General features: G+C 53.2%; 1 protein-coding gene across 1 annotated transcript in view; it reads left to right on the top strand.

The window, feature by feature from the left end:
* RBM33 (RNA binding motif protein 33) overlaps window positions 1-8,691 on the top strand; it is a 108,707-nt gene extending 100,016 nt beyond the window's left edge. Inside the window, exons 14-15 of the mRNA XM_012654148.1 lie at window positions 5,516-5,604; window positions 5,903-8,691. Coding sequence (XP_012509602.1) covers window positions 5,516-5,604; window positions 5,903-5,951 — 138 coding nt within the window. The 3' untranslated portion in view covers window positions 5,952-8,691. The remainder of the gene's footprint in view (window positions 1-5,515; window positions 5,605-5,902) is intronic.
* Window positions 8,692-24,602: the final 15,911 nt, after the last annotated feature.

Consider the following 24,602-nt stretch of genomic DNA (forward strand, 5'->3'; position numbering starts at 1 on the left):
TATTATTTTATCCCCTTTATCATGTAAAAGCAAGTATAATTAGTGTTAAGTACTGGAGTGATTTTTGAAAATTAGCATACTTTCAATAAATTAAACAGTTCCTGGTCTAGGTCTCTTATCAATGCCAGATAGATTCTGTTTACATTGGCTGAAGTGATGCAGGCAGCTCACAGTGAGAAATACGGTCTTTTTTACAAAGTTTTTGAACTATAACCAACCTTTCAAAAATACTTTCATCCCTCAAAGACTGATATTTTTATTTTTTCTGTCAGACTCCCTAGTAACTTTTTCATTCTTCCTTGACATGATCTAGAAGGACAGGAAATGAAAGAAGCAAGAAGCTTCTGTGTATTTTTACCGAGGGAAAGCGTGTTGAAGCGGTGAGAACAAGAGGGGTAGTCAGTGTGGCCGCTCCCTGGCGGCAGTAAAGCCCCCCACTCAGGGTGTGCTCCCAGAGGGGGCTGACGTGCCGACGGGGGCCCAGAAACCGGAACGCATCCCTCAGAGGAGACTGCCACTTGGGGAGGGGCTCTCAGGCCACCACGTGAGAGACACCTGCCCTGCCCCTGGTCTGGCTGGCCAGGCAGGCCTGACCGGTGATGGAAAACAGTGGAATCTCAAGTAAAAGCGGGTCAGTTGTCTTGGAGTTTTGGACAACCGAAAAAGAGAGCACAGGCCTGGTCAGTGTAGACTTTGCAAAGCCCCGTCACGAGGGTGGGAGGCCCAGTCACGTGACCTGGAACAGCACAGCAAGGCTTGCGAACGGAGGCCCACCCTTGGGTTCTGAAAGCAGCGCTGTGAATAATTCCAGAAGGAAAAGGATTCTAAGGAGAGCCGTGTGGGAATACGGAACTCTGAGGAGCTCATGTGTTTTAAGGGTAAGTATGTGTGAGTCTGATGCGCCGACCGTGATGCCAGTGAAAGAGCAGAGGTTGTAAAAGCGTCAGAACTGCATCATAGCAAAAGGAACACTGCTCCAGGGCACGGGCAGTGATGACGTGGGCGTGAGAGAAAGCGCAGACCCTGAGATTCAGAGAAGACACCAGAACCGGCATCCAGAGAGGCCCAACACGTGTGAGGATTCGCGTGAACGGGAGACGGTGCGGGGGTCGGCGTGTGCCGGAGCCGCCCTGCGAGCTGGCGTGAACTCGTGTTGTCACTCCCCGGCCTGCTGTTGGAGTGTCGTGCAGACTGCAGGCACTGCTGCCAACAGGAGATCCCACCGTGACCTATACAGAGGGGACTGCGCCATTCGTACAGAACAGTCGAGAACTGGGGCTGCTGGGGGCACACGGCGGGCTGCGCTCGGTGGGAGACGGGATGCTCCCAGCGCCGCCCGCGACTGCAAGGAGGCTCCCCAGGGCTCTGCCTGGCTGCCCAGACCACCCCTGTGGGGGGCACTCACTTGGGTCCCTGCCCCAACCCCTCTGGTGTCTGATTCCTGTCTGGGCATTTCTAGCGATTTATAAATTAGGCTTATTTTAAGCAGCTTCATTTGTGTTTAAAAACAGCTCATATTATTTTTTAACTTTAGGTAGTTCCTTAAGGTGCTAGGAATTGTTGGCCAGAGAGAGAAAAAAATTTGATTTTTAAGACTGCAGAATCATTTTAGAATCCCTGCAACACTTTAGTTTATCTCTATGCATACCATGTACATACAACCCCAATCATGCACATATATGTGCACACATGCACAGATTCTTCCTGGGAAGACCTTTAAAAAAAAAAATAGGGTCTCACTCTGTTGCCTTGGGTAGAGTGCAGTGGCGTCATCATAGCTCACTGTAACCTCAAACTCCTGGGCTCAAGCGATCCTTCTGCCTCAGCCTCCCGTGTAGCTGGGACTACAGGCATGTGCCACCATGCCCGGCTAATTTTTTTCTATATATTTTTAGTTGTCCGATTAATTTCTTTCTATTTTTAGTAGAGACGGGGTCTCGCTCTTGCTCAGGCTGGTCTCAAACTCCTGAGCTCAAGCAATCCTCCCGCCTCGGCCTCCCAGAGTGCTAGGATTACAGGAATGAGCCACCACGCCCGGCCTGTGAAGAACTTTTAATGGGGAAAAGAGGCTAGGATTCTGAACCACATGGAAGTTTTTCTGAAATTAATTTACAGGTTGTTGAAGCTTTTCACTGTTAATGTAGCGCAGTATGGCGGTTTATCAGTGGTTCTGGATGGGATTATTGGACGTAAGTGCAGGAAGCTGCCAACCGAAGGAGTATTCTTTCTACTTGTATTGCTACTTATTTATAGTAGCACAGCAGTTACCCTCAGAAATTGTCTGAAGACGTCTTTACTCTGAAAAATGAAGTCAATCAGGGTGAAATCTGGTATGTGAACCTTTTCCCTGTGCCTGCCAGCAAGTTACTTTGGAGTGGGAGGTGAAAGAGAGTAGTTCTTTACAAGTGAACATGTAGACTTGAGACAGATCTTAACTTTTGGTTTGTTGTGGGCAAAAACAAGTTTTTAACTCTATGAAAATATGTTGCTGGATGGTGGCAGTACGTATTTTCAGAATGGAAGCTGGTGATCAAAAGTCTTTCAGCTTTCGATACCTAGTTTCATTCCTTCTGCTCCTAGTAAAGAAATCACTGACATGTATCATTTTGGTAGGTCAGAAATGGTTGAATATTGACAATTTCTGCAATCCCATCTTATACCTAGAAAATAGGGTTTGCTTTTGAAAGAAGGAGCGAAAATGTGAACAGCAGGCAGGACGCGCATGTTCAGGCTGCCCTTGCTCCTTGTGCTGCGTGTTCGAAGGCTGGGTCGCCCCTCCGACTGCGGAGTCTCCTTGGAAGCTTCTGCTCCGACCTCCTCGGTCAGATGGAGGTTTAAGCCGCTTAGATCACAAATAAATGGATCTTCTTGCATCAAACACTACCCTCGGCAGCCTCATACCTTCGTTTCTCATGGTGAAATCACCCAAAGGGAATAAAATCACCACATACATGTAGAAATGGGTTTTCCCAAAAGAAGAGCATGTGTTTTCAATATGCACATTCCATCTGCGAATTATAGAATGTTGATAATTGTGATGTATAAAATTAGTTCTTCTTGTCCATTCCTAATTGAGCGATTTTTATATTACTAACAAGATAAGTTCAGATGAGATAAATCTTCTAGTTGGTGCCGTCAGATCTGCCGCAGTGTGGGCAGCGGTTAATGAGAAGTTACGGTCACTTCGGGGTGTTGCTGAAATCCCTCTGAGTCATCGAGGCCTGAGCACAAGGGCCCTGTTGTGGAGACAGACAGGACACAAGAGGCAGGGCTGTGCCCGTGAGGAGTGCTCCGCCCTTGTTGTGGCTGATGGATGACACCTTCCTGACGTTGTCCTGCCCTCACCTGGTCACAGAAGAGAGCGGCATTTTCTCCGTGGAAGCTTCTCCATAGTTGCAGCAACTGAAAATCACCTGCAGGACGACGCACAGGACGGGGGCAGGCTGAAGATGAGTCTGCTGGGTTGGGAGGGACACGAGTCTCCATCCAGGAACGCAGCAGAATTTCAGAGGCCAGAAAAGCCGTATTGCCGAGAATGTACCCAAGAGACCAAGTTTGGGGGCTTTACTTTTCCTGTTAATGATAAGTGAAACAATCAAGAAAATTCTTCTGCATCCATTTTTTTAATATCAGAAAGAAGGGAGAAAGTCTGGCGTTTTACTAAACTTGTTTCAGAGAAAACAGTCCCGGTCTGCTGCTGTCACGGCGCCTGAGGGGCCTGCATGCTGGGCGGCCTCGTGGAGCCCCCGGCCGTGGGCCGCCCTGGGGCGTGGCCCGCGCACACCTCAGCAATGCTTTGTAACGTGGAGACTTGACACGTTGTAGTGATGCGTAAACGCTGTTACGGGAGCACTGAAAGACAGCTTCATAGAATGAGTATTTTTTTTAGAGCTCTGCTAGTCTTGTTTGCTGGTAGAAGTGCTATGGTTATTAAAATGGAGAGCAGTTATTTCATATGCTGTATAACTTTTTTGAACGTTTTCGAAGTAGTTGATGTTTTTAGCTGTGTGCTTCCAGTGTAGACTTTTGAAAAATACTTTAAATGGTGTAAATACTTTTAAAGGACTACGTATTACTATTAGTTACTTCCCTAGCTATCGTATTGCACTGAACAGAAACCCAGACGCAGCAAATAGTTCCAGGCACTGCAATGCCTTGCCGAGTGCAGCTCCTCAGCACAGCGCCAGCCCCGCACCAGAGCTGCCCAGTGACACCTGCTCTGTGCCCCACACACAGGAGCATTAAGTTGACGGCCATGAGATAACTGAGGAGGACCACACTCTGGAGGTTGGGGTTGCCTGAGCGCCACAGAGCATCACCTGGTAGATGGCCAGGCTGTCCTGCCTGCCCCTCACCCCTGAATCCCGGCTCTGAGGCCTGAGGAAGACAACACAGTTCTCTTCCTCACAGTGAGTTTGAGGAGTAGATCTAAGTTGCCTTTTTCAGATGTGTCTCTGTGCGTCTTTACTGAGTTTATCATTTCTTTCAGTTGATCTTCATGAACTCATTTGCTTTTTGCTACAAAGAATGGCTTCTGGAATAGTACTTTTATGTAAAAGGGTGATGACTCCCTTGGAACTCCTAAAGATTTAATTTAAGATACCACTTGGAGGCCGGGCGCGGTGGCTCACGCCTGTAATCCTAACACTCTGGGAGGCCGAGGCGGGCGGATTGTTTGAGCTCAGGAGTTCGAAACCAGCCTGAGCAAGAGCAAGACCCCATCTCTACTAAAAATAGAAAGAAATTAATCGGACAACTAAAAATATATAGAAAAAATTAGCCGGGCATGGTGGCGCATGCCTGTAGTCTCAGCTACTCGGGAGGCTGAGGCAGGAGGATTGCTTGAGCCCAGGAGTCTGAGGTTGCTGTGAGCTAGGCTGACGCCATAGCACTCTAGCCTGGGCAAAAGAGTGAGACTCTGTCTGAAAAAAAAAAAAAGAAAAAGAAAAAAACCACTTGGTAATCTCAAAACTTTTTAAGTACCCAGTGTGACCGCATCATGCCGATGGCAACCGCAGGCACAGCCGCCCCCCTGTGTGGCCCACCTGGATGTCCGGGATGTAAACTCGGGTGGCTGCCTGCTGCAGACCAGGAGGTCCCCTCAGCAGACAGCGGCAGCCTCTGATGTGATGGGGGTTGGTCTTCAAAAAGATGAGTGAGGGGCCCACTGAAACTCACTTCGTAGGAAGATACGCAAGGGCACCTGCCGCCGGCTCTCGCAGAGACGACTTGGGCAGCCAGGGTGGCGAGGCGACGGAAGGTCTGAACACCAGGCGGGGGGCTGTCAGTGCTGTTGTGGGAATGATTTATGAAAGCACTGCTTTGGGGGAGATTATCTGGATAGGGAAGAAAAGCTGCCAGGGAGACAGAAAGGAAAGTTAGTTTGTTTTAGTGCTCTAAGTGTCAGCCTGGACTCAAATATTGTATTAAAGCTAATAATGTATGAATATACATATTTTTTATCTTTACCATTCACAATGTGATATTAAAATGTTTCTCTGTTTTCTTCCTCTAGAGTTTACAGATGCTTCCCCAGCAGCGGAAAGCCATAGCTAAGTTCAAGGAGCCAGCCCACGCGTTAGCGTTCCAGCAGAAATTCCACAGGTAGCGGTGCGCTCTGTACTCGCGGTGGAGTGGGCGCGGGAGGGGCTCTGTGCCGTGCTGTCCCTGTTGCCGCAGCAGGTGCTCCTGTTGCCGCAGAAGTGCAGCAGGACACAGAGCAAACGGCAAACCTCCTCGTCAGGCAGAGCTGCCCTTCGCCAGGTGGAGAATCAGCCCTTGTTTTGAGTAGATCTCCTCCGCGAAGCTGCCTGCTGCTGGGATAGGCTTTCGTCGGTCAGCATTGGTGAACCGATTGCTGACGTGCAGAGTTACCGTTGATCGTTTCCTTCAATTTTCGCAGGCATATGATAGATTTATCCCACATAAATGTGGCCCTGATCGTGGAGTGACTTCTAGCAGGAGACCTGACCTCGTGCTGTACACACACTGGGGGATTTCTTCAAGAGAGCTGCCAGCCGGCGCAGAATCCCCAGGAGCTTAGATCTCTCCGGGCTGCTGTCTAGAGCGCCAGCCAGCCGCAGGGTTGACGGAGAAGAGCTGAACTTGCACAGCGAGCTGGAGTTTGGTGTTAGGCTGATTGCTTCAGATTCTGTTGTCACCGCAAAGAACTCCAAGTTTTTCGTTTTCTTTTGTTTTCAAAGTGCTTACGATGCATGTAGACGTTGTTCTTCGTGATCTGACTGATCGATCACAGTAACTTAGATTCAGGAAAGAACATTAATGTCACAAATTCCAAGTATTTTTCACAGCAAAGAATATTTGATAATGGTTGCACTTATCTTCAGTGCAGGCTAGAAAAGAGTCTTCTCAACCAAGCTTAGCTTGAGTGGTCTCCTCAGAAAGCCCTCAAAAGGCTCTTGTAAAAACCTAGATTAAAATTTGGGTGATTATTGATCGACATTTGCATATCCTGGAAAGCCAGGGTATGAGTGGGGTGGTTGGGAGTGGTGCCAATTGAACGGAGATTCTGCTTCTTGTCGATATTTCTAAAGCGCCAACTGTATGCTCCTAGTCCCGAGGTGAACTGCCCACTTTTTCACACTCTTCCCCAGTAAGGCGAGAGTGCTGGCAGGCCCCTGGCGTGGCACAGAGCACGGTCTGCCGTGCCCTGGAGGTGGAGGAACAGCCTGAAAGTAGAACAGACCTGTCCAGTGTTCTCTCTCTTTTTAAATGCAGTCCAGGGCGGCGTGTCTGTCTCTCTGGCTCTGCGATATGGGACGTTCTCTGGGAGCCCGGTTATCACTGCTTTGATCGCCCTTTTTCCCCAAAGGCCACTTGAGCAGGGGCTGCACCGTCCTTTATTGGACCTGAGAGTGGGGCGACGCTGTGGCGCCGTCCGTGGCGTGTGGCTCGAGGGCGGCTGTCTTCCAGGGACAGCGTGGCCCAGGCTGAGATGTGTCCGTGTCATCGTTGAAACTGCTTTTAGTAGTTCTGGGTAGGTTCCCTTAGGTGAGACTTACTCTGCATAAGAAACCTTAGTGGAGTCTGTTCTGGGCGAACACTGAAAAAAGTGCCTTATTGTCTTCTGCTCATGAAGCGTTTCACTACTTTGGATATTCTAAAGTGGACGTGAACTATTTGAGCAAATAATACTAGGGCATGCTCAGACTTTTTAGCGATGTTTTATACCTACGATTTCATGTCACATTTGTTAATAGAATTAAGGGATCCAGAAGCCTGTTACCACTCACTGCCTCGAGCGAGTGCGGCCCCCGGGCTGTCAGTCTCCAGAAGGAGGGGCTGAGGATGAGGGCACAAGGCTTGTCTCCTCTGTGTCCACAGTTGAAATTTTATATCTTTTTTCAAATTAAGTTACCAAGACAATATTAAGAACTAGAGGAGAATATTCCAGACCCTGTGAGACTTTCTGTAGCATTGATTCTAAAATGGCATCGTGTGCTTAAGAGAAGCTGCAGGTGGTTGTTGGCAGCTGCTCTTCAGAAACAGCTGTTCCCAGGAAGCCACGGGCACCCGCAGGCTGTGCTAGACACCTGCAGCTGCGGAGCCGGCCACCTCTGGTCCAGAAAGCCTCTGACCGGCCTCTGGAAGACGGGCTTGTAAGCCAGCCCTGCCTCACGGTGCCGGCAGGAGGGCGTCCACGCGTCCCTGTGCCCGTCAGTGGGTTCCTCGGCCATCGGTACCCACTGTGTTCACAGGTAGATACGGATGTGTTTATATATTTAAAAGGCGTAGTTTATTTATCTCAGTCCACAGAGAGTTGCGTTGAATTGATGAGTTTGGTAGCTTATGGGCTCTAATTTTAAAGAGAACTCCAAACCACTTAGTGCCCAAGTGTAGTGGGAAGGCTTACCAACTTACTTTATTATTGAAAACTTCCCGATGCAATAAAATGAGTTTAACAAATTTTTACCACTTTCTGAAATGATCTGAGCGTGCTGTGGTTTAAAAACCAAAAGTCTGCACGTAGTCTCTGAGAAGCAGGCATGGAAGCACGCTTCGCCAGTGTCAGTAGGCCGACCGGTGTGGGCACCACTGTTCTCAGGCTTCACGCTGCCGTAAGGTCTGCTTTTGGTGCCGAGTGTGGCAGGGACCGGGAAGGCGTGTGTCTGTAACTGTACACACACACACACAAGCTTTCTCTTGGTAGAACGCTCCGGAAAGGCCATCAGCAAAGTCTCCCGGCCTGTCCTAAAGCACCGGTGAGAACAGCCACACGCAGTCCCGCCGCTCTTACTGAAAACGACCATTGGAAATGGGCTCTTAGTACCAGACCATCCCAGTAATAAGAGTCAGTTTCCTTTACGGAAACTGCAGAAAAGGGAAGAAGCAGAATTAGAAAGCAACGCTATTTCCATTTTTGTTGCGCTTTGCGCTTCTCGCAGTGAAGTCAGACCGCGTAAGCTGAACCCTCGTGGGAGATCTGCTGCAACCATTATCTTTGTTCTTATTTATCATGCATTTAAGATGAGATGCAGAAGCATTTAGCCTACTGTGTAAATACGGACCTTTTAAAATTAAAACGTCATTGGGAATGCTTTCAACTCAGCAACATCTTAGCTATTTGTTAGTTCTTTTGTGTTGTCGTATCAAAGTTTAATGGAGCCAGTTCCATAATTGTTGATGTGTTTGTGTGTATATTCGATTTTTATAAAGATGGTAGTAAGTCAATACATTTATCCTGATCTGTGTATTATTTGTTCACAAAATCAAAAAGCCTAATGGCAGTAAATACCAAGATATCTCATAACGTGAAGCAGCAGATAATTATGTGGCACCAAGTTACTTTTCTCTTTCTTTTTGCATTGCCTTGTTTTGATTTTGTGATGTAATAGCAGCTCACTTAGCCACGTATCTGAACATAGCACTGCATTGCCATCCATCTGGCCCGTTGTTAAATCCTATGCCGACACTCTTCTGAAGGATAACTCTCATCTCTTCTTTCCAAGAGAAATTTTGAGGGGTTCCCCCCTCTCAGGACAGGCAGCACCCTATATAGGTGCCTGCACCCTGCCTTGCTGGAGGAGAGTCTATGGGTTGGGAGCGGGAAGTGGTTTCATCGTAACTGTTTTTAATGTGGGTAGTTCTTAACATGATTTGTAAAGGTCCCGGACAAAGTTGTTTAAGCTCGGTTCTGTAGCATTTCTGAATTGTGACAGAGCTTAGATCCTGCATCCAGCTTTTTTTCTGAAATAGCATTTTGCTAAGTTCTGCAAACAGAAGGCTTTGTTACTGAAGGAGCTGGGAGAGGAGTTTAGTGTGAAGGGGAGGGAGGGATGGACAGGCCCGGGAGAGGAGGGTCCTGTAGGATGGGGAAGCTGTCATTTCAATGTTAACAGTAAACTTCTAACACGCTGGCCATAAGGGGAGGTCATCCGGTCATGTTGGGAGCTCGCAGGCCAGGGCGCTTGGTGGCAGCCGGGCAGCGTCCGATGGATGAACCTCCCGGGAGCGGGGCGGGGGCCACCCTCCCGGGCACCTGCTTGGCTCCTCTTACGGGACCCAGGCACGGTGCGGTGGGGGAGGCGGAGAAACCCGAAGACCCGGAGCCTTCCTCCTAGGATGGGTTTTATGAACCATCCCTTTTTTGTTTTCTTTTGACTTTTGGTTTTTAATTTTGTTCTGTTTATTTTGTCTTTTATTTCTTTGTCATTTCATTGGGAAGGTAAGCTCGTAGTCCAGGACCGACTTGTTGAAGACAGGTTTAGTCACATAGTCGCACAAAACAAGGGTCTGTGTGCGTGACAGCCGTAGCGTTGTTCCTGCACAGTGCAGAGTCCTGGACACGCCACTGCTCTGTGGCTTCCCCGCCTTTGCCCTCTTGCTGGAGAGAAGAGCTGCCCAGGAGTCAAGAACCACGTCCCAGTGCAGGGTCTGCAGGGCCGGGTCCCTGGGGGTGACTCCGGGCTCCCGCTTTTCTGTTGTCCTTCCTCCCTCCTCCTCGGAGGACTCAGCTCTGGCTTCGCATACTCCCTGGGAGACCCTTCTGCCTTCCCTGCATTAAGCTATAAGCCCCCTCCTTTTTTTTTTTTTTTTTTTGTTTATTTGGATGGGAGGGAAAAGGGCAGGGGAGACAGAAAGCTTGAAAGGGATCGTTGGATCCTTAAAACATTGTAAGTGATGGATTCTGAGACGGTTAACGGTTGGGGTGTCGCAGGATAGGAAGGAACTGAGAGAGGCCCCCAGTGAAGGAAACCACCATAAGTTTAGATGAATTAGGGGTAGAGTTTAGATACTTACTGTATTTAACAAACATTTCTACTGACCTTTTCAACTGTTTTTAAAATTTGTGAATGAAGTGTTATTTGGGACATTTTAAATATGAATTCTCTAAAGGCATTTAGCCTTGACTTACTATTAAATCCTAAGGATTTTATGTAAGGTTTTTTTGCAACCTATTTAATTTTTATCATTCAAAATGCCTAACTTCTTAGGTACATAAACCCATGGTTTTGTGTCCTGGAACCAAAGCAGAACCCACTGATTCATATTGGATCCCAGGTGTACTCGTGGCAGTGTGTGGTTGGAAGGGCCATTTGTCCCACACGCTGTCACCTGTCTCTTCTAGAGGATGTTTTAGATACCTCAGCTCTCTCTTTTCTGTGTCATGTTTTGGTAGGAAATCTTTAAATTTTGACGGGTGGATGGAACAGGTATTTTTAGTGAGACGTTTCTTGAGTACTTTTTCCTTTTGCTTCTAACCAACTAAAATATACAGAGGTCTTCATGCTTGGTGTTTTGCTTGTTTTTAGTTTACTAATTTTAAAAGGTATGTAGAAAAATATAGGGCCTTTAAAAAGAAATGTCATGTAGTTTTTACTTTAATATGTTCCACAGAGTGGACAAGCAGACAGGTACTGTTTTTAATCTATTCTGTATTTAATAATTTAATACACTCTAGAAAGTCAGACTCATGACATTCTCTTAGCATGATTTTCTTTTAAACTACTCTTCATTTTAAGGGCCATGTAGTGGAAGTGGATTTTTAAAGGACTTTAGGCTTTATGCATCCTACAGTATTTTCTTAGACGATGTACAATTTTAAAATAGCATGCACGCACATGTTTCGCGATCAACCCAGGAGCAATAATCACTCATTTTTATAATCCAGCTTTGCTTTTCACAGGTGTGGGATCCAGAAAGGTTTCCTCTGTGAGGATTTTAACTCTTAGGCTTTAATTCTGCTATTTAATTTTCAGGTATAACGACGACAAAGCACAAAGTCTGTTTTTTCATTTTTGAGCTGGTTCTGTTTGTTGGACGTTTCTGTTCTCTTCTTGAGACTGTTCCTTCCGTAACGGGACCACTTGGCCACGCCATGCTGGGCTCTCTTCCTCTCCTTGCTCTTCTGTTTTGCTTTCCTGGCTCAAACCTGCCCACCATCCGGACACCGACCTCTCCTTCCCATGCTGAGACCCTTCGCTGCCTCTCACTTCCTGGCTCCCTCGATTCCCGCACCGCTCTCCCGCCCTGCTGCTGCGTCCGGCCGCCGAGGGGCTGCATCCCTCCTCCGCTTGGTGTTCAGTGCAGAGCCCCGCTCTGGGCGGAGGGTGTTTGCGGTGTTTTAGGACCGTGCTTACGACTTGATCACCTCTAAACCTTTGCTTTGACAGGTCTTGACTCACGATTTATTCCTTCAGGTCTGACGGGGAGAATAACATTTTGATTCTGTTACTTTGCAGTTTGGCTCTATAGGAGTTGGCGATGCAAAGCTGCCAGCGTCCCGCGGCGTGCGGTTGGCGTGCATTAATCACCCCTTCTGTTTCTCGCTCTCTACTTTTGCAGGACCTCTTGTGCATGGGTTCAGTGTTAGTAGTAGCGCGCCGCTCATTCCGCTCGGAAGCGATGGCCGTCCGACCTTGTTACCGCGCTCGCCGCCTGTGGCCTCCCTAACCGTGCTGCGCACGCGCTCTGTGCCGCATCTGGGTGCAGCTCTGGTGGGGGGTAGCGCTGTGTTGACTGGGGGTGCGTTGAAAGTGCAGAAATGGAGATGACTGGATTGCATTCCCCTGGGTGTGATCTGCTTCCTGTTTTCTGCCGAATGCCCGACATTCACGTTTGTGGAAATGACGTTGCCTTGTTTTACCCCGTTGTTCACTTTGCGTTCATGGCTGCGGTAACTTTTTCAGGAATATGTGTGAAGAATAGTAGTGACGTAGTTGAAAAGCAAATGTATTGTTGTGTGTATCATTTGTGTGACTTCGTACCAAAAAATGTGTTTGAACTTTATGTAATTTCAAAGGTGTGTTAATAAAGTCTTGCAGTTTCCACTCTGATGCTGTAGCGCTCGTTTTCTTCCACTCAGAGCCGTCCACACACATCTTCCTCGGGTGCACGAGACACTCTCCGACCCTCCTGCAAGGACCGGGGTGGTGGTTTCTCCAAGGGAGGGGACTGTCCCCCAGCCCCTCGGGTTTTCCCCTCTGCTGCGGCCTGTGGCGTTGACGCAGGTGTCTGATGGGTGGGCCCGTGAGAAGGTCGGGTGACCTCTTGTCTCATCCACGTTCCCTGCTTTGCGTGACTCGGAACTGAGCAGACAGGGTCAAAGTATGCTCTGTTTTGTTTTGGGTGGGAGTTTCATCTCCTTTTAAGTTTTTTTAAGCATTACAAATAATTTTTACAATTGTTCAGAAGAGATTTGTATTCTGACATTGTAATAAAAGACTGAAGTGGGAAAATCAGTGGGCCGTGATGCCACGGCCGCAAGTTCTGCGTGTTCTGTGTGTCGTTTGAATAGCTGTGATCAGTCCATACACTACCATGTGTCCATTTTTCATTTCATGTATCATAAGCATTTTTCATGGTTCTGCAACTTGGTCGGAATCCATGGTCTCTTTGAAAAAATAGTTTTAAGTAAGGCAGCTCTGCTTCCAGGAAACGTTGAAGGAGACATCCAAGGAGAAGTGAACCCAGATGTTCGCACGCCCCTGCAGAGTGACGGGTGGGCTTCCCCTCCAGCCCGGATCCCAGTGTTGGCACCTGTGTTTGGGTCTCGGGGGGAGTAGTAAAGGCTCCAGCACACGCTTCACCTGCAGCCCCACACTTCCTGCCTGCAGGAAGCACCACCTTTTGCTCCGTGACTGCCATCCCCTTTTGTGCCCTGAGTTTGGTGGGAGGTGTGAGGCTCGCTTGACTGAGCCTTGTCACCCTGCTGGGAGAGCCTGTGGGCCAGTGGCGATGGTGTGGTTAAGCAGACGGGCACGGCAGCTCCCTTCCTGGGCATCCTCGCGGTCCAGCCAGGCCAGCGAGCGGGTCTGACAGCGCCCACTGGGGCAGAGCACAGCCGTCACTCACCAGCGTTCCCAGCCCGTGCTGACCCCTTGGGAACGAGCTTTGTAGGGTCGCGGCCGCAGGCTCCCCAGAGCTGGCAGTGAGCCGTCCAGGACCTGAGGCTTGCGGGTCCATTCTAGACGCATTTTCCCCTGCACGATGCACGTTTTAACTCGAGTGACACCAACACAAACGGGTGCCCGCCACAAGCAGGGTGGCCTGCCCAGGGCACAGTTGTGTCGGCTGCCAGGGAACCTCTTGGCTCGAAAAGCCACCTCCTGTCACACAAAAAGCTGTGGTTACTTTAAAAGATATATTTTATTGCTCTGTTCTCCCCATTTGCAAGTACGAGAAGAAAAATGCCTTAGTGTGGACCTAAGGAAGGAAGGAAGAAGGCAAGAGAAGGGGCTGATTTGGAGGGGCGATGGAAATTGAGAAGGAAATGATGTGTAACAGAAGTTGATGTGTGTGATTAATTTCTCAAATCTGACTTAATAGAATTTTTAAACCTAAATCATAATTTGAAAATGCCATGTGATTAGAGCTAAAAACAATTCTCTTCCATTTAAAATGTATATTCCAAGAATAAATCATTCTTTAAAACCTGGCCTTTGCTGTGAGTAATGAGATCTTTACAGAAGATGGGCAAGAACACCTTGAGGTTTCAGGCAGAAATGAGGGTTCCTTTGGATTTGGGGGACGTTTATGGTGGGAGCTCCCGTAAAGAAGCCGGGGTCCTGGCACGCCGCTGTTCCCTGACGCGCCGCCGGCGCTGCAGGGCCGGGTGTGCATTCACAGCGGGCCCAGGTGTGTCCCTGCCGCAGACACAGGTTTGCGGGTGGTGTGAGCGTAGCCTCGTCTCCCGCCGAGACCCCGCGGTGGACGGCGAGAGCTCAGCCTCTCCCATCGACAGGTCCCTCTCTATGCAGAAACATATTTCCATATTTTGGAAGGGATGACGTATAGCCGAGTCTGAAGGACAAATAAGTGATGGCAGGGTTCTGCGGGGAAAGTGTCGTGCTGAGGAATTGTGGCTCCAAGGAGCGGGAGCAGACAGCCCCGCCGCAGGCCGTGGGCGCAGCTCGCTGTGCTGGGCTTGACCGAAGCAGGGGCCGCCGCGGCCGAGGCCGTGCGCTTGGCGGTCAAGCGTTCTTGCGGACATCTGCTGCTGCCTGCGGACTGCGACGAGAGGGCGGAGAGGTCGCTGGGCCTCCGTCCTGCCAGAGTGAAGACGTTTGTCCCGTTGGCTGCACGGGGCCAGGCTGGGGTTTGAACTCGGCAAGCTGGCCCCAGGCCCTGCCGTCCTCTCTGGACCCTGCAGGAACACGGAAGGGTGGGGATCGCTCGACACCCTGCCAGTCCCTTGTGGCCTGGTGTCCACCCACCTTTGGGTAAGTTTGCACCTTGGTCAACCGCGGGAGCTGAGCTTCGCAGCCCCTGCAGAGTGACGGGTGGGCTTCCCTTCCAGCCCGGATCCCAGTGTTGGCACCTGTGTTTGAGTCTCGGGGGCAGTAGTTAAGGCTCCAGCACACGCTTCACCTGTAGCCCCACGCTTCCTGCCTGCAGGAAGCACCACCTTTTGCTCCGTGACTGCCATCCCCTTTTGTGCCCTGAGTTTGGTGGGAGGTGTGAGGCCCGCTTGACTGAGCCTCTGTCACCCTGCTGGGAGAGCCTGTGATCTGTCTGTCTGTGACCTGGGAAAATGGAACCTAGACGTGTCTCAAGTGGCTGTCACAACCCCTGTCCCCAGTCCCACATGTATATATATGTTTATATCATAAAGGAAGTGGGAGCTCGGCCCTTCTCAGCCCATCCGTAGCTTTGTCTCCTCCCTCCGCAGCGCCGGGGTGCGGTGGGCAGCGGTCACCCTGGGGGAGTGGGTCGTGCCCCTGTGCCCTTAGAAGACGCAGCCCCCGACGGCTGAGTTAACCTGAGCGGACCGCGGGCTGCGCTGTGTCGTGAGCACGCTCGCTGCATGGGCGACGTTTCACCCCCAATAAGCCTCTGGGGCGGGAAGCCCATGGGTGTCCCCGAGCTGTGTGTGCAGGGCTGCGCCGGCCTCAGCCTGTGCCCCACCACCGTGACCATCAGCGTGTGCTTCCCTGTGGCGTGTGGAGCCCAGAGAGCCACCTGGGAAGCCCTGCCGTGCTCGGAAGCCACGCTGCAACGCCGGATGGGTACTGACCGCGCAAGCCTGCAGTCCAGCCCGGGAAACCTGGACTCGAGTGCAAGCACCTTCAGTGACGAGCAGCTGGGAGGGGCTCCCGTCAGCCCAGCAAGGACAGGTGGGAGCTTGTCAGACCTCCCCGCCTTGTCTTCCCCTGTGCCCTCTTCCAGTAAATTCATGATGAAGTGACAGCGCAGCTTGGGAGAGTCCCGCAGAAGAGCTCCCCGAGTCCAGGCCCACAGGCAGCCTGTCTGCTCCCCCACACCCTTCAGACCGCCGAGAGGCGCCGGGCCAGCGGCCCCCGAAGCTGGGAAACGCGGGTCCCTTAAACCCCCCTCGTAAGCTTTGGACCCGGCTCCGGAAGTGAGCCTGGTGTTTTCCGTCTTAGATCCTGGTAGTGTCTTGCCCCTAAAATTTGACAATGGAGAGAATGTTTTCTCACCACTAAGAGATAGCAGCTGGTGTCTGAAAAGCGTCACCATGTCTCATTCTACTCTTAAAGTGCGGGGACGCCTTCCGGGATCACTCAGGGTGGAGGCTTCCTGCCCTGACTCTCCCGTTAGCGACACGCGTGCTCGCCAGCACGCAGACTCCGAGACGGTTCCGAGGATCGCCCCTGTCTCTGAGATGGCGCTAGCGCCGTCCGGAGCATCGGGAAGGACCACTCCAATGATGTCATCTGAAGCTTCCTGAGGTTCTCTTTGGATTAATCAAGCAAAAATACTTATTTAGCAAAATTAATAAATTAAAATCCTGGTTCTTAGAAAAAAAAATTTAAAAAGCTAATAAAGAGAAAAAGGAGAAAGTACAAATAAAATAAGAAATGTAAGGGGAGAATTATTGATACAAAGGACTTTATTGTGCTAAAAATATGCATAACATAAAATTTACAATCTTAACCATTTAAAGTGCACAGTTCTCTCTGTGGTACTACGTACACTCACATCACTGTGCAGAGGAATTCTATGGAGCATTAGAGACCAGATACAACTGCTGCTACTTAAATTGTTTCAAAACATGTGAAATGAAACAAAGTTCCACATCTTTCTTATGAAGCAAATATATCATTGGCATTTAAAGCTGAAAGAGCACAGGAAAAGAAAATTACCCACAAATAATATTTATGAACATCAATGCAAAAATTCCTAAGTAAAATGTCAGTGAACCAAAGACTGCATTAAGAAACACAACATTGAGAAAATAATTGACCATGACCAAGTGAAATTTATCCCACAAGTGCCAGGGTGGTTCAGTATCAGGAAATCTATTAACATAATTCACAATATTAATGGGTATAAGAAGAAAAATTGTGTTATTATATCTGAAAAAATCCTTTTCCAAAATTCAACACCCATTCCTAACAAGAACTTTGAGGAATACAGGAATAGACAGGTCCTTCCTTAACATGATGAAATACATACACCCTGAATCCTAAAGGTGAGACAGGCGACTCACGTGGAGAGAGGACGTGGCGTTGGACCCTACGAAAAGATGTTCGACTTCACTCACAGGAAGAAGATGCGCGTGGGCGACGTTTACCACGCGCTGGGCAGAGGGCGCAGAGCCGGGTCGCCCGTCCACAAGTCTGTGGCAACAGGCTGGGAGGAGGCGAAATCTAACCGGACCACTGTGCACGGCCCTGCCACCTGCAGTCTCACCTGCAGGATTCAGCCTCACGAAAATCCTCCGACGACATAAAAATACTCATTCGTGGAGTTATGCACTGCAGCAGTGATTGCAAAGTATTGAAAACTGCCCCAGTGCTGACACCCAGCAGACCTGTCGAATGAATCACGGTTCGCACACACGCGGCAGCGTTCTCTGCGGCTGTGCGAGAGAACTGGATGATCTTCGTGCCTGAAGTGATCTGGTTTCCAGGATAGACTGTTGAGGGGGGAAAAGAGCTGATAGCAGCAGTCCAGGTGGCGTGGACAAAAGAGTGTGCCTGTGGGGAGGGCACACTGGAGCGATCGGGAGAATCAGACAGGGCACTGTAGGTAGGTAGGAGTGCGGTGTCAATACGCAAGTCCTTGCGTCTGGTCACCATGCTGAGCACCGTCCTTGCGCTTAGGAGGTAGACACTGAAATACCGAAGGATCCAGGGGTCCAGTATGTTCCACAAATTCTCAGCTGGTTTGGGAAAATTATATAGCCATGAGTGAGGAGGGAGAGAGAATGATAAACCATATTTTAAAAAGTGCTCTCTTGCGGGTCGCAGAACCAGCGAGCACACACGCTCCTGTGAGACGTCTCCGTGATGAACACGGCAGCCCCCAGCCCTGCTCCCAGAGTCTGGTTTCGTGGCTCTGAGATGGGGTCCGGGGATTCCGTGTTTGGCCAGCACCCCGCATAGCCTGCTGCTTAAACTACAGCCCTCGGGAGACTGAGATGACGTCCTGGGAATAGCCACGCTGGGCCCCAGGGTATCAGTGGGCGTGAAACAAACAGCGCGCGGCCTGGGTGTGATCTGAGACCGAGTTCCGATGGGGAGAAGGCGTGGGGGCTTTGAAATGGCTCGGAAGCATTTTACGCTTCTCCCATGGAGAGATGGGGGCCCCTTTCGCCTCCCGCGAGTCTGGTGGGCTCGTGACTGCTCCAACAGGCAGAACACAGCAAGAGGATCGGAGTTCCCAGGCGGTTTGACCGCTTCCCCTTCGTCCTGCTGGCGAAGGTGAGTTGGCCCCTCGGTCCTGGGACACCTGACAGTTAAGTCACAGATGCTCGCCGCCCCGGGAGGGCAGCGCACGCATGCAGTGCCCACCGGTGCACATGTTTCCTAACCAAGGACCACGGACGGGGCAGCTTAAGCAGTAGAAGTTTCTGGAGCCTGGAGTCGGAGGTCAGGTGTCAGCGGGTGTGCCTTGTGCAGGCAGGAGGGGAGCGAGGCCAGGCCTGTCCTGAACCCTGGCGGTGCTTGCGTGGCTCTGCCTGGGAAGGGCCCGTCCGGCCTGAGCCCGTGCGTGCAGCTGCCCACCAGAGGGTGCTCTAAAACCAGGGACGGGCTGGAGAGGGCTTCGCTGCCTCAGAGGGGAAATGGGAGGCAGGAGTGAGGGGGCCTCCAGGCCGCCCCCCTCGGCTGCCCTCCAAGGGGTCCTGCCCAGGAAGGAGGGGCGCCCGGACGGAGCCAGCTGTGTCCAGGGAGGTTCCAGCCCAGTTGCCTGCCGTCCTCACGGTTTGGAGGCGGCTAACCTGGGATCCGAGATGATGCAGCCACTGGAATCTGTAAGTTTCAGAACCCAGGGCTCCGGGCAGTGCCAGCCACTCGTGTCCCCTCCCTCCCCATTGCCCCAGGGGAGCAGACCCCTTTGCTAGAATGCGGTGGCTCTAGAGGGCTGCCCCTGTCTTTGACGGAACGCTCCGACAGGCCGGAGGCACAAAATCGACCCCTACAAAAGGGGAGGCCGGCCCTGGGGGACTGCAAGCCACTGGTCCCCATGCTCCCTGGCAGATGTCTCCTCCGAGCCTCTGTCCCTTCCCTGCCACCCAGCACCTGCCCAGCTCTCCTGGGCGGACCGACCGTGGCCATGTGTCCCCGTCTCCACCAGGTGCGAGCGAGGCCACAGCCTTCCCCTTGCACAGAGCATATGGATGGGTAGAGATGCTGGGAGGATGTCCTCAGTGGTGGCTGAATTCCTGTCACCGCCGAGTGTGAGAGCGGCCAGCGGTGGCAGTTAGCGCAAAGTGAGCGTCCACTGACAGATGACGCGCAGGCTGCGGCCCTGCCGGGCTCTCAGGGAAGGTGTGAGCTGTGACGAGCCCGCACTGCTCAGACGAATGGAAGCGGCGACCGGCCGTGCAGGCTGGGCGCCTGTCCCTTTCCAGGCCCCGTGTCCTCGGCTTTGGAGGCGTCTGTGCCCTCGGAGCTCCGCCCATGACTCACTCCTGCTGTGCAGGTCGATTCGGGCCGAGTCACAGCCCAGGACGGGGCCGCGTTCAGAGCGACGCCGGCGAAGCCCATCTGTGCCGAGGCCTTGATTCCACCGGGGCGAAAAGTGGGAGCCCAGCCGGGCGCCCCGAAACGCCACCCTGCCCCGACGCCTGTGGTCACGGAGAAACGCTTCCCTCCCCTATTCATCCAATGCCCTCCGCGGGCGCTCCCACGGCGCAGGGCCGGCCTGCCCGAGTGGCCGAGCCGTTCCGGGGCAAAGAGCCACCTCGACGGCACGGCTTAACCAAGCCGAGGACACCGGCGCCGGCCGGACCAGGGGTGGGGCCTCCGCCTGCCTTGCTGGGGACATCGCCAGCCCTGGGGCAGATCTGAGACCAGTGCTCGAGGAGGTGCCTTGGGACAGTGCGCACTCTGTCCATCAGGGAGAATATCTGAGAAACACCTTTCCAGGCACCGGCTTTGAGCCCGGCGAGGCCAGGCTTGCTGCTCCGTGGACACTCCGACCTCTCTCCCTTTTCACCCCAGACTCTGCGAGATCCTTCCCCACGTGACTCTCATCACTCAGAAGAGTCAGAATCGCCATCAGTGGGTGAAGGCTCACTATCGATGCAGACGGTCCTTTGAAAAATGCACTACAGGTTTCAGAAGTGACGGCAAAGCGGGACCCAGGTCTCGGGATTTCTGCTCGGCCAGCCCGAGGCAGCTGCCCCCAGAGCTACAGTGACCGGGAGGACGCCAGGACGGATTCAGAAGGGAAGAGAAATGAGATAAGCAATTTCTTAAACGTTTTCCAGTTGAAATACTTTGTTTTTGTTTACAAAGTACTAAATCGCCATTGAGGCAAATCTGGAGCATAGAGATGAGAAAGGGAGAGAGGAAGCCACCGGCACCCCCAGAGCGCGGCCGAGGCCGTGGACGCCCACACGCGCACTCGAGTAGGGGCGAGGCACCTCGTGTTTTGGAACCGGCTGTTTTCCAGGACGTGTCATGTGAATATTTGCTCACTGGGTGAATATTCTTCAGCGGTGTCGTCTTGCACGGCTGAATAGCGATTCCTCGTGATTGCACCGCACTTTCCGAGACCGGTTCCGTAGCGACGGACACTCAGGCTCTGCCCGAATTCGCACCATCGCAGACAGCACCGTGGGGAACGTGTGAGTAGCTGCGTCGTGTGCAAATCCACAGTCGTTTCCTTGGTATAAATTCCAGTTAAGTGGAATTCCTGAGTCAACGAATACATAAAGTGCCACGGCTTTGATAACTTATCCCTACCTGTGAAAAAAAGATAAATCGATTTCCACTCCGTCTAACCCCCAGGTTAGGAGAATGGCTGCTCTCAATCCAGGCCAACCCTAAATGTGACCGCGTTTTAAGAGCCCTGTCCTCCTCCTGTTCCTCCCAGCATGCATTGTGCAGGGGCTCCAGGGGAGGCCTGAACCGGGCCAGGTGGAACTTAGGGGGCTGGGGGAGAGGCGGGCGCAGGGGGAGCAAGGCGGGGAGCGAGGGCCGGGAGAGCTGGGCCCAGGGCCTGCCCTCCGCCGCCCTGGGTCGTGCAAGGACCCAGGCAAAGCAGCAGGCCTGGCCCCGCCCTCAGCCGGGCGACTGGAAGAGCCATTCACTTTCTGAAGGTTTAGCTTTCTCATCTCAGCGATGAGGAGATCCCGTCCGCCCTCCGGAAAACCAGAAGGGTGGCGGAGAAGCATGATCGGAGGAGAGACGGAAATCTCCCGATCGTTCCGTGTCAATAGTCTGCTTTTTCCACGTAGACCCTAAGAAACCAGGAAGAAGAGCGCGTGGATTCCCTTCGACCCTCCTTTCCTCGGAGCCCGGGCCCGGCCTGTCGCCGCAGCTCCTCACGGATGCTCCTCGCAGACGCCGTCCGCCAACTTACCGGCCGAGCAAAGCTGGGCGCGAGCCCCCCACTCGCAGCCGAGCTCAAAGAGCGGCCCCGCCTGCTCAGGGCTGGGGGAGCCGGGGCTGCCCAGGGAAAGGCGCGTCCTGGGCCGCGCCCAACCGCGCCGTCCCGGGAGCGCCCTTCTCAGAGACACTCGCGGCATTCCGGTGGCAACGCGAGGGTCCCACCCCGGGGGCAGAGCATCTGTGCTCTCAGCTGCTTCTCGCTGCACAAAGAACACGGCTCTTTTCTCGCTCCCTGAATTTGGGTGCACGAGGCGAGGCGTGGCGGGAAGCGCCCGTTCCAGCTCAGCTCCAGGCTGGTCCTAAAATACCGCCCAGTGTAGACAGAGACGCTCGGCCTGAGGTCCCCGCACTAGGCCCCCGCCCTTCTCCCCACATGGTCTGGGCCCTGCCCGTGCCGGTCCCTCTCACACAGTCACACGCACTCACACACACACACACACACACTCACCGCACACATTCACACCAAGATACACTCACACAGTCACACGCACTCACACACACACATTCACTTACACACACACCTACACACACACTGCACACATTCACATCAAGATACACTCACACAGACACACACACACACACACACCTGCACACTCACACCCCCCCCACATTCACTTACACACATACACACCTACACACACACTTAACGCACACACTCACACCAAGATACACTCACACAGACACACGCACACTCACACGCACCTGCACACTCACACACACCCCCCACACATTCACTTACACACATACACACACCTACACACACACAAACGCACACACACACCTACACACACACAAACGCACACACACCCAGATACACAGACACGCAAACACTCTCACTCTCGTACACAGACACACACACACTCCAGCCATCCCCTCGGACACTTCACCCAGAGGCCCAAGTGGTGACCTGCGGTTCGGTGTCTGTGGCTTGGGCCGGAGGTGGTCAGCGCTGGCCTCTCCTGGGAGAACCCTGGGCCTGCTGCCCCTCCAGGGTGCAGGGGTGCAGGAGGGGCCGGGGAGCAGCCGGGAGAGCTGCCCCGAGGCCGGTAAGAACCGGGGCTCCTGCGAAGTGCCGACAGCCAGCGGGGCAGGCGGGGCGGGGAGAGCCCTGGGCCCTGCCGGGCACAGGGCCGGCACCAGCGAGCCAGGCGGGCCTGCCCGGTCTGGAAGGTCCGCCTGGAAGAAGCCACCTGGAGCTGCTCACGCAGCAGAGGCCCGCAGCCTGCTGTCTGGCACACTTGCGGACAGAACAAGTATTTTTAAACCCGGTTCCCTGACCTAAAAAGGGTGTTTTCGACTGAACACCGAGCCTTGAGGACTGACACCGGGGTGCTGCCTACAAATAGCTCGGCTCGCCGGGAAGGCAGCTGTGGCCGCTGAGGCGTCGGGGGCGGCTTGGGCCTCTGGGGGCATCTGGGGGAGCCGGGGCGGCTGCTGGCTATGCCTGGGCCCCAGCACCGGGAGACCCCGCCCGGAGGCCGCCTCCGCCCCGACCGGGCGTCCGCGGGAGGCGCCCACACACCGCGGTCTGGGCCGTGAGGGGCTGCAGGACAGGGCGGCGGGCAGGCCCCGAGCCCCCTGCGCCACGTGGCGATGAGGGTGGATCCACGTGTTTTAAAGTAAGTTCATTCTCTTGCGTCCTGAAAGTGTGCTCCTTACATTAAATTAGGGAATATAGCAGATTGATCGAACTTATCAATACTTTTAAGGCCACCGGTGTCCCACGGGAGTGGGCGTGTCGCCACATTCCGGCTGAGAGCGCGGCACGCCTTTTGGATGCTCTGCCGTGGGGCCGTTCACGCGCGTTACTCTCCACAGCTGTGATCGCTGCCTGACTGGGTCGCAGGCCGTGGGCAGCCTTCCCCCAGCCCCGCGCGGTCCCCTGCCACCTCGGTCTCTTTCCCGCTCTCCTCTCCTCCGCTTCCCCGTTTGGTTCTCAGCCTGGAACTCACCTTCCTTCCCTCCTCCCTCCTTCCAGCCCCTGCTCCTGTTAGCTCCAGACTCCCGGTGGAGGGTGGAAGGTTCCAGTGCCTGGAAGGGACAGAGGCTGAGCCAGGTGGGAAGGGCGTGGGCCTGGCCGGCTGGCCCCAGCTCCGCAGGAGGGAGGGGTGAGCCCCGCCGCCTCCCCGCTGCACCCTCCTCTCATCTGCTGTGGCCCGGGGTGCAGAGCAGCAACTCTTAAAACTGCTCCCACAGCCCAGGGGCAGGCCCTGAAATGAGTTAGGCTCCAGATTTGGATACACAGAGTCCCGGAGCGAACGGCAGGTGGCAAGGGGAGACGTGCCTTGTGACACGTTGGCTTCAGAGAGGTGCAGCTACCAGGCTCTGGGGTGAAACGCACATCTCGCCAGGGACGCTACACGGGGCCATCGTGACACACGGTCACAGCGAACTCTGCAGAACACGCATTCCTGACATTCTGTAAGCACCCTTCTATTAGATTTTAATTTCCGAAACATCTTTGCCACCCTGCCTGGGCTGGGACCCCTCGAGGCACCGGGACCTTGCCGAGCCGTCCGGGACAGCCATTGGTGTCTCACCAGCTCTGCTCCCAAGTAGCTGCCCCGCAGGTCAGCCGAGGCCTCCACCCTGATTCCGGCTGTCCCCTGGGGTTCCCGCATCCTGCAGAACGCTTTTTTCCCAGGCTTTAACCGCGTGGGACACAAGCTGTCCTCTCGAGCAAACACTCCTGCCGTTCCATCACCGCGGCCTGTGGGTTGTGGTGTCCCCATCTCTGTCCTCTGAGAGCAGGCAGCCAGCCCTCAGCCTCCTTGTCTCGGGAACTTCTGTCAGTTCTGCCGAGATCGCATTTCTGGAAGTGGAGAGATGGTGCCCCGGGTGGCCGGGCACCTGGGCCATGTCCCCCACCCCGTGTGTCCCTGTGCACCTGCCTCAGGTCTGTCTCCCGTCTGCACAGCGGGAACACGCACAGTGCCCTCCATGGCGGCCTCATGGGCCGTGACCACAGGGTTCTAGCGTTTGCAGCAATGACCAGACGCTGGAGGAGGTCTTTGCCCTCTGCCCTCAGTAGTCTTACTGCTATTTCTAGATCTTTCTGCGTCCTTCTCTTGTCCTGACTGCCAGCATGGTCGCCTTGCACCTCTTGGGCTCCTTCCCCGGGGCCTCCTGCTGAGGCCGGCGCTGGCTACAGGACTTGGGCAGGACTCGGTGGCAGAGCCTGCCCTGTCAGGGGCCTCGAAGCTGCACTGCTCTCCAGGGGACTCTCCCTGCCCTCCTGGTCCTCCCTGAGGCTCCTTCAAGGAGCACCTGTGACCAGGCCCTCTTTGTAAAGGATCCGATTCGTGATGCTTGTTTGGCCCAGGCTCCCTGGACGGT

The sequence above is a fragment of the Propithecus coquereli genome, unplaced genomic scaffold (assembly GCF_000956105.1).
Source record: "Propithecus coquereli isolate 6110/MARCELLA unplaced genomic scaffold, Pcoq_1.0 Scaffold439, whole genome shotgun sequence".
NCBI classification, from domain to species: domain Eukaryota; kingdom Metazoa; phylum Chordata; class Mammalia; order Primates; family Indriidae; genus Propithecus; species Propithecus coquereli.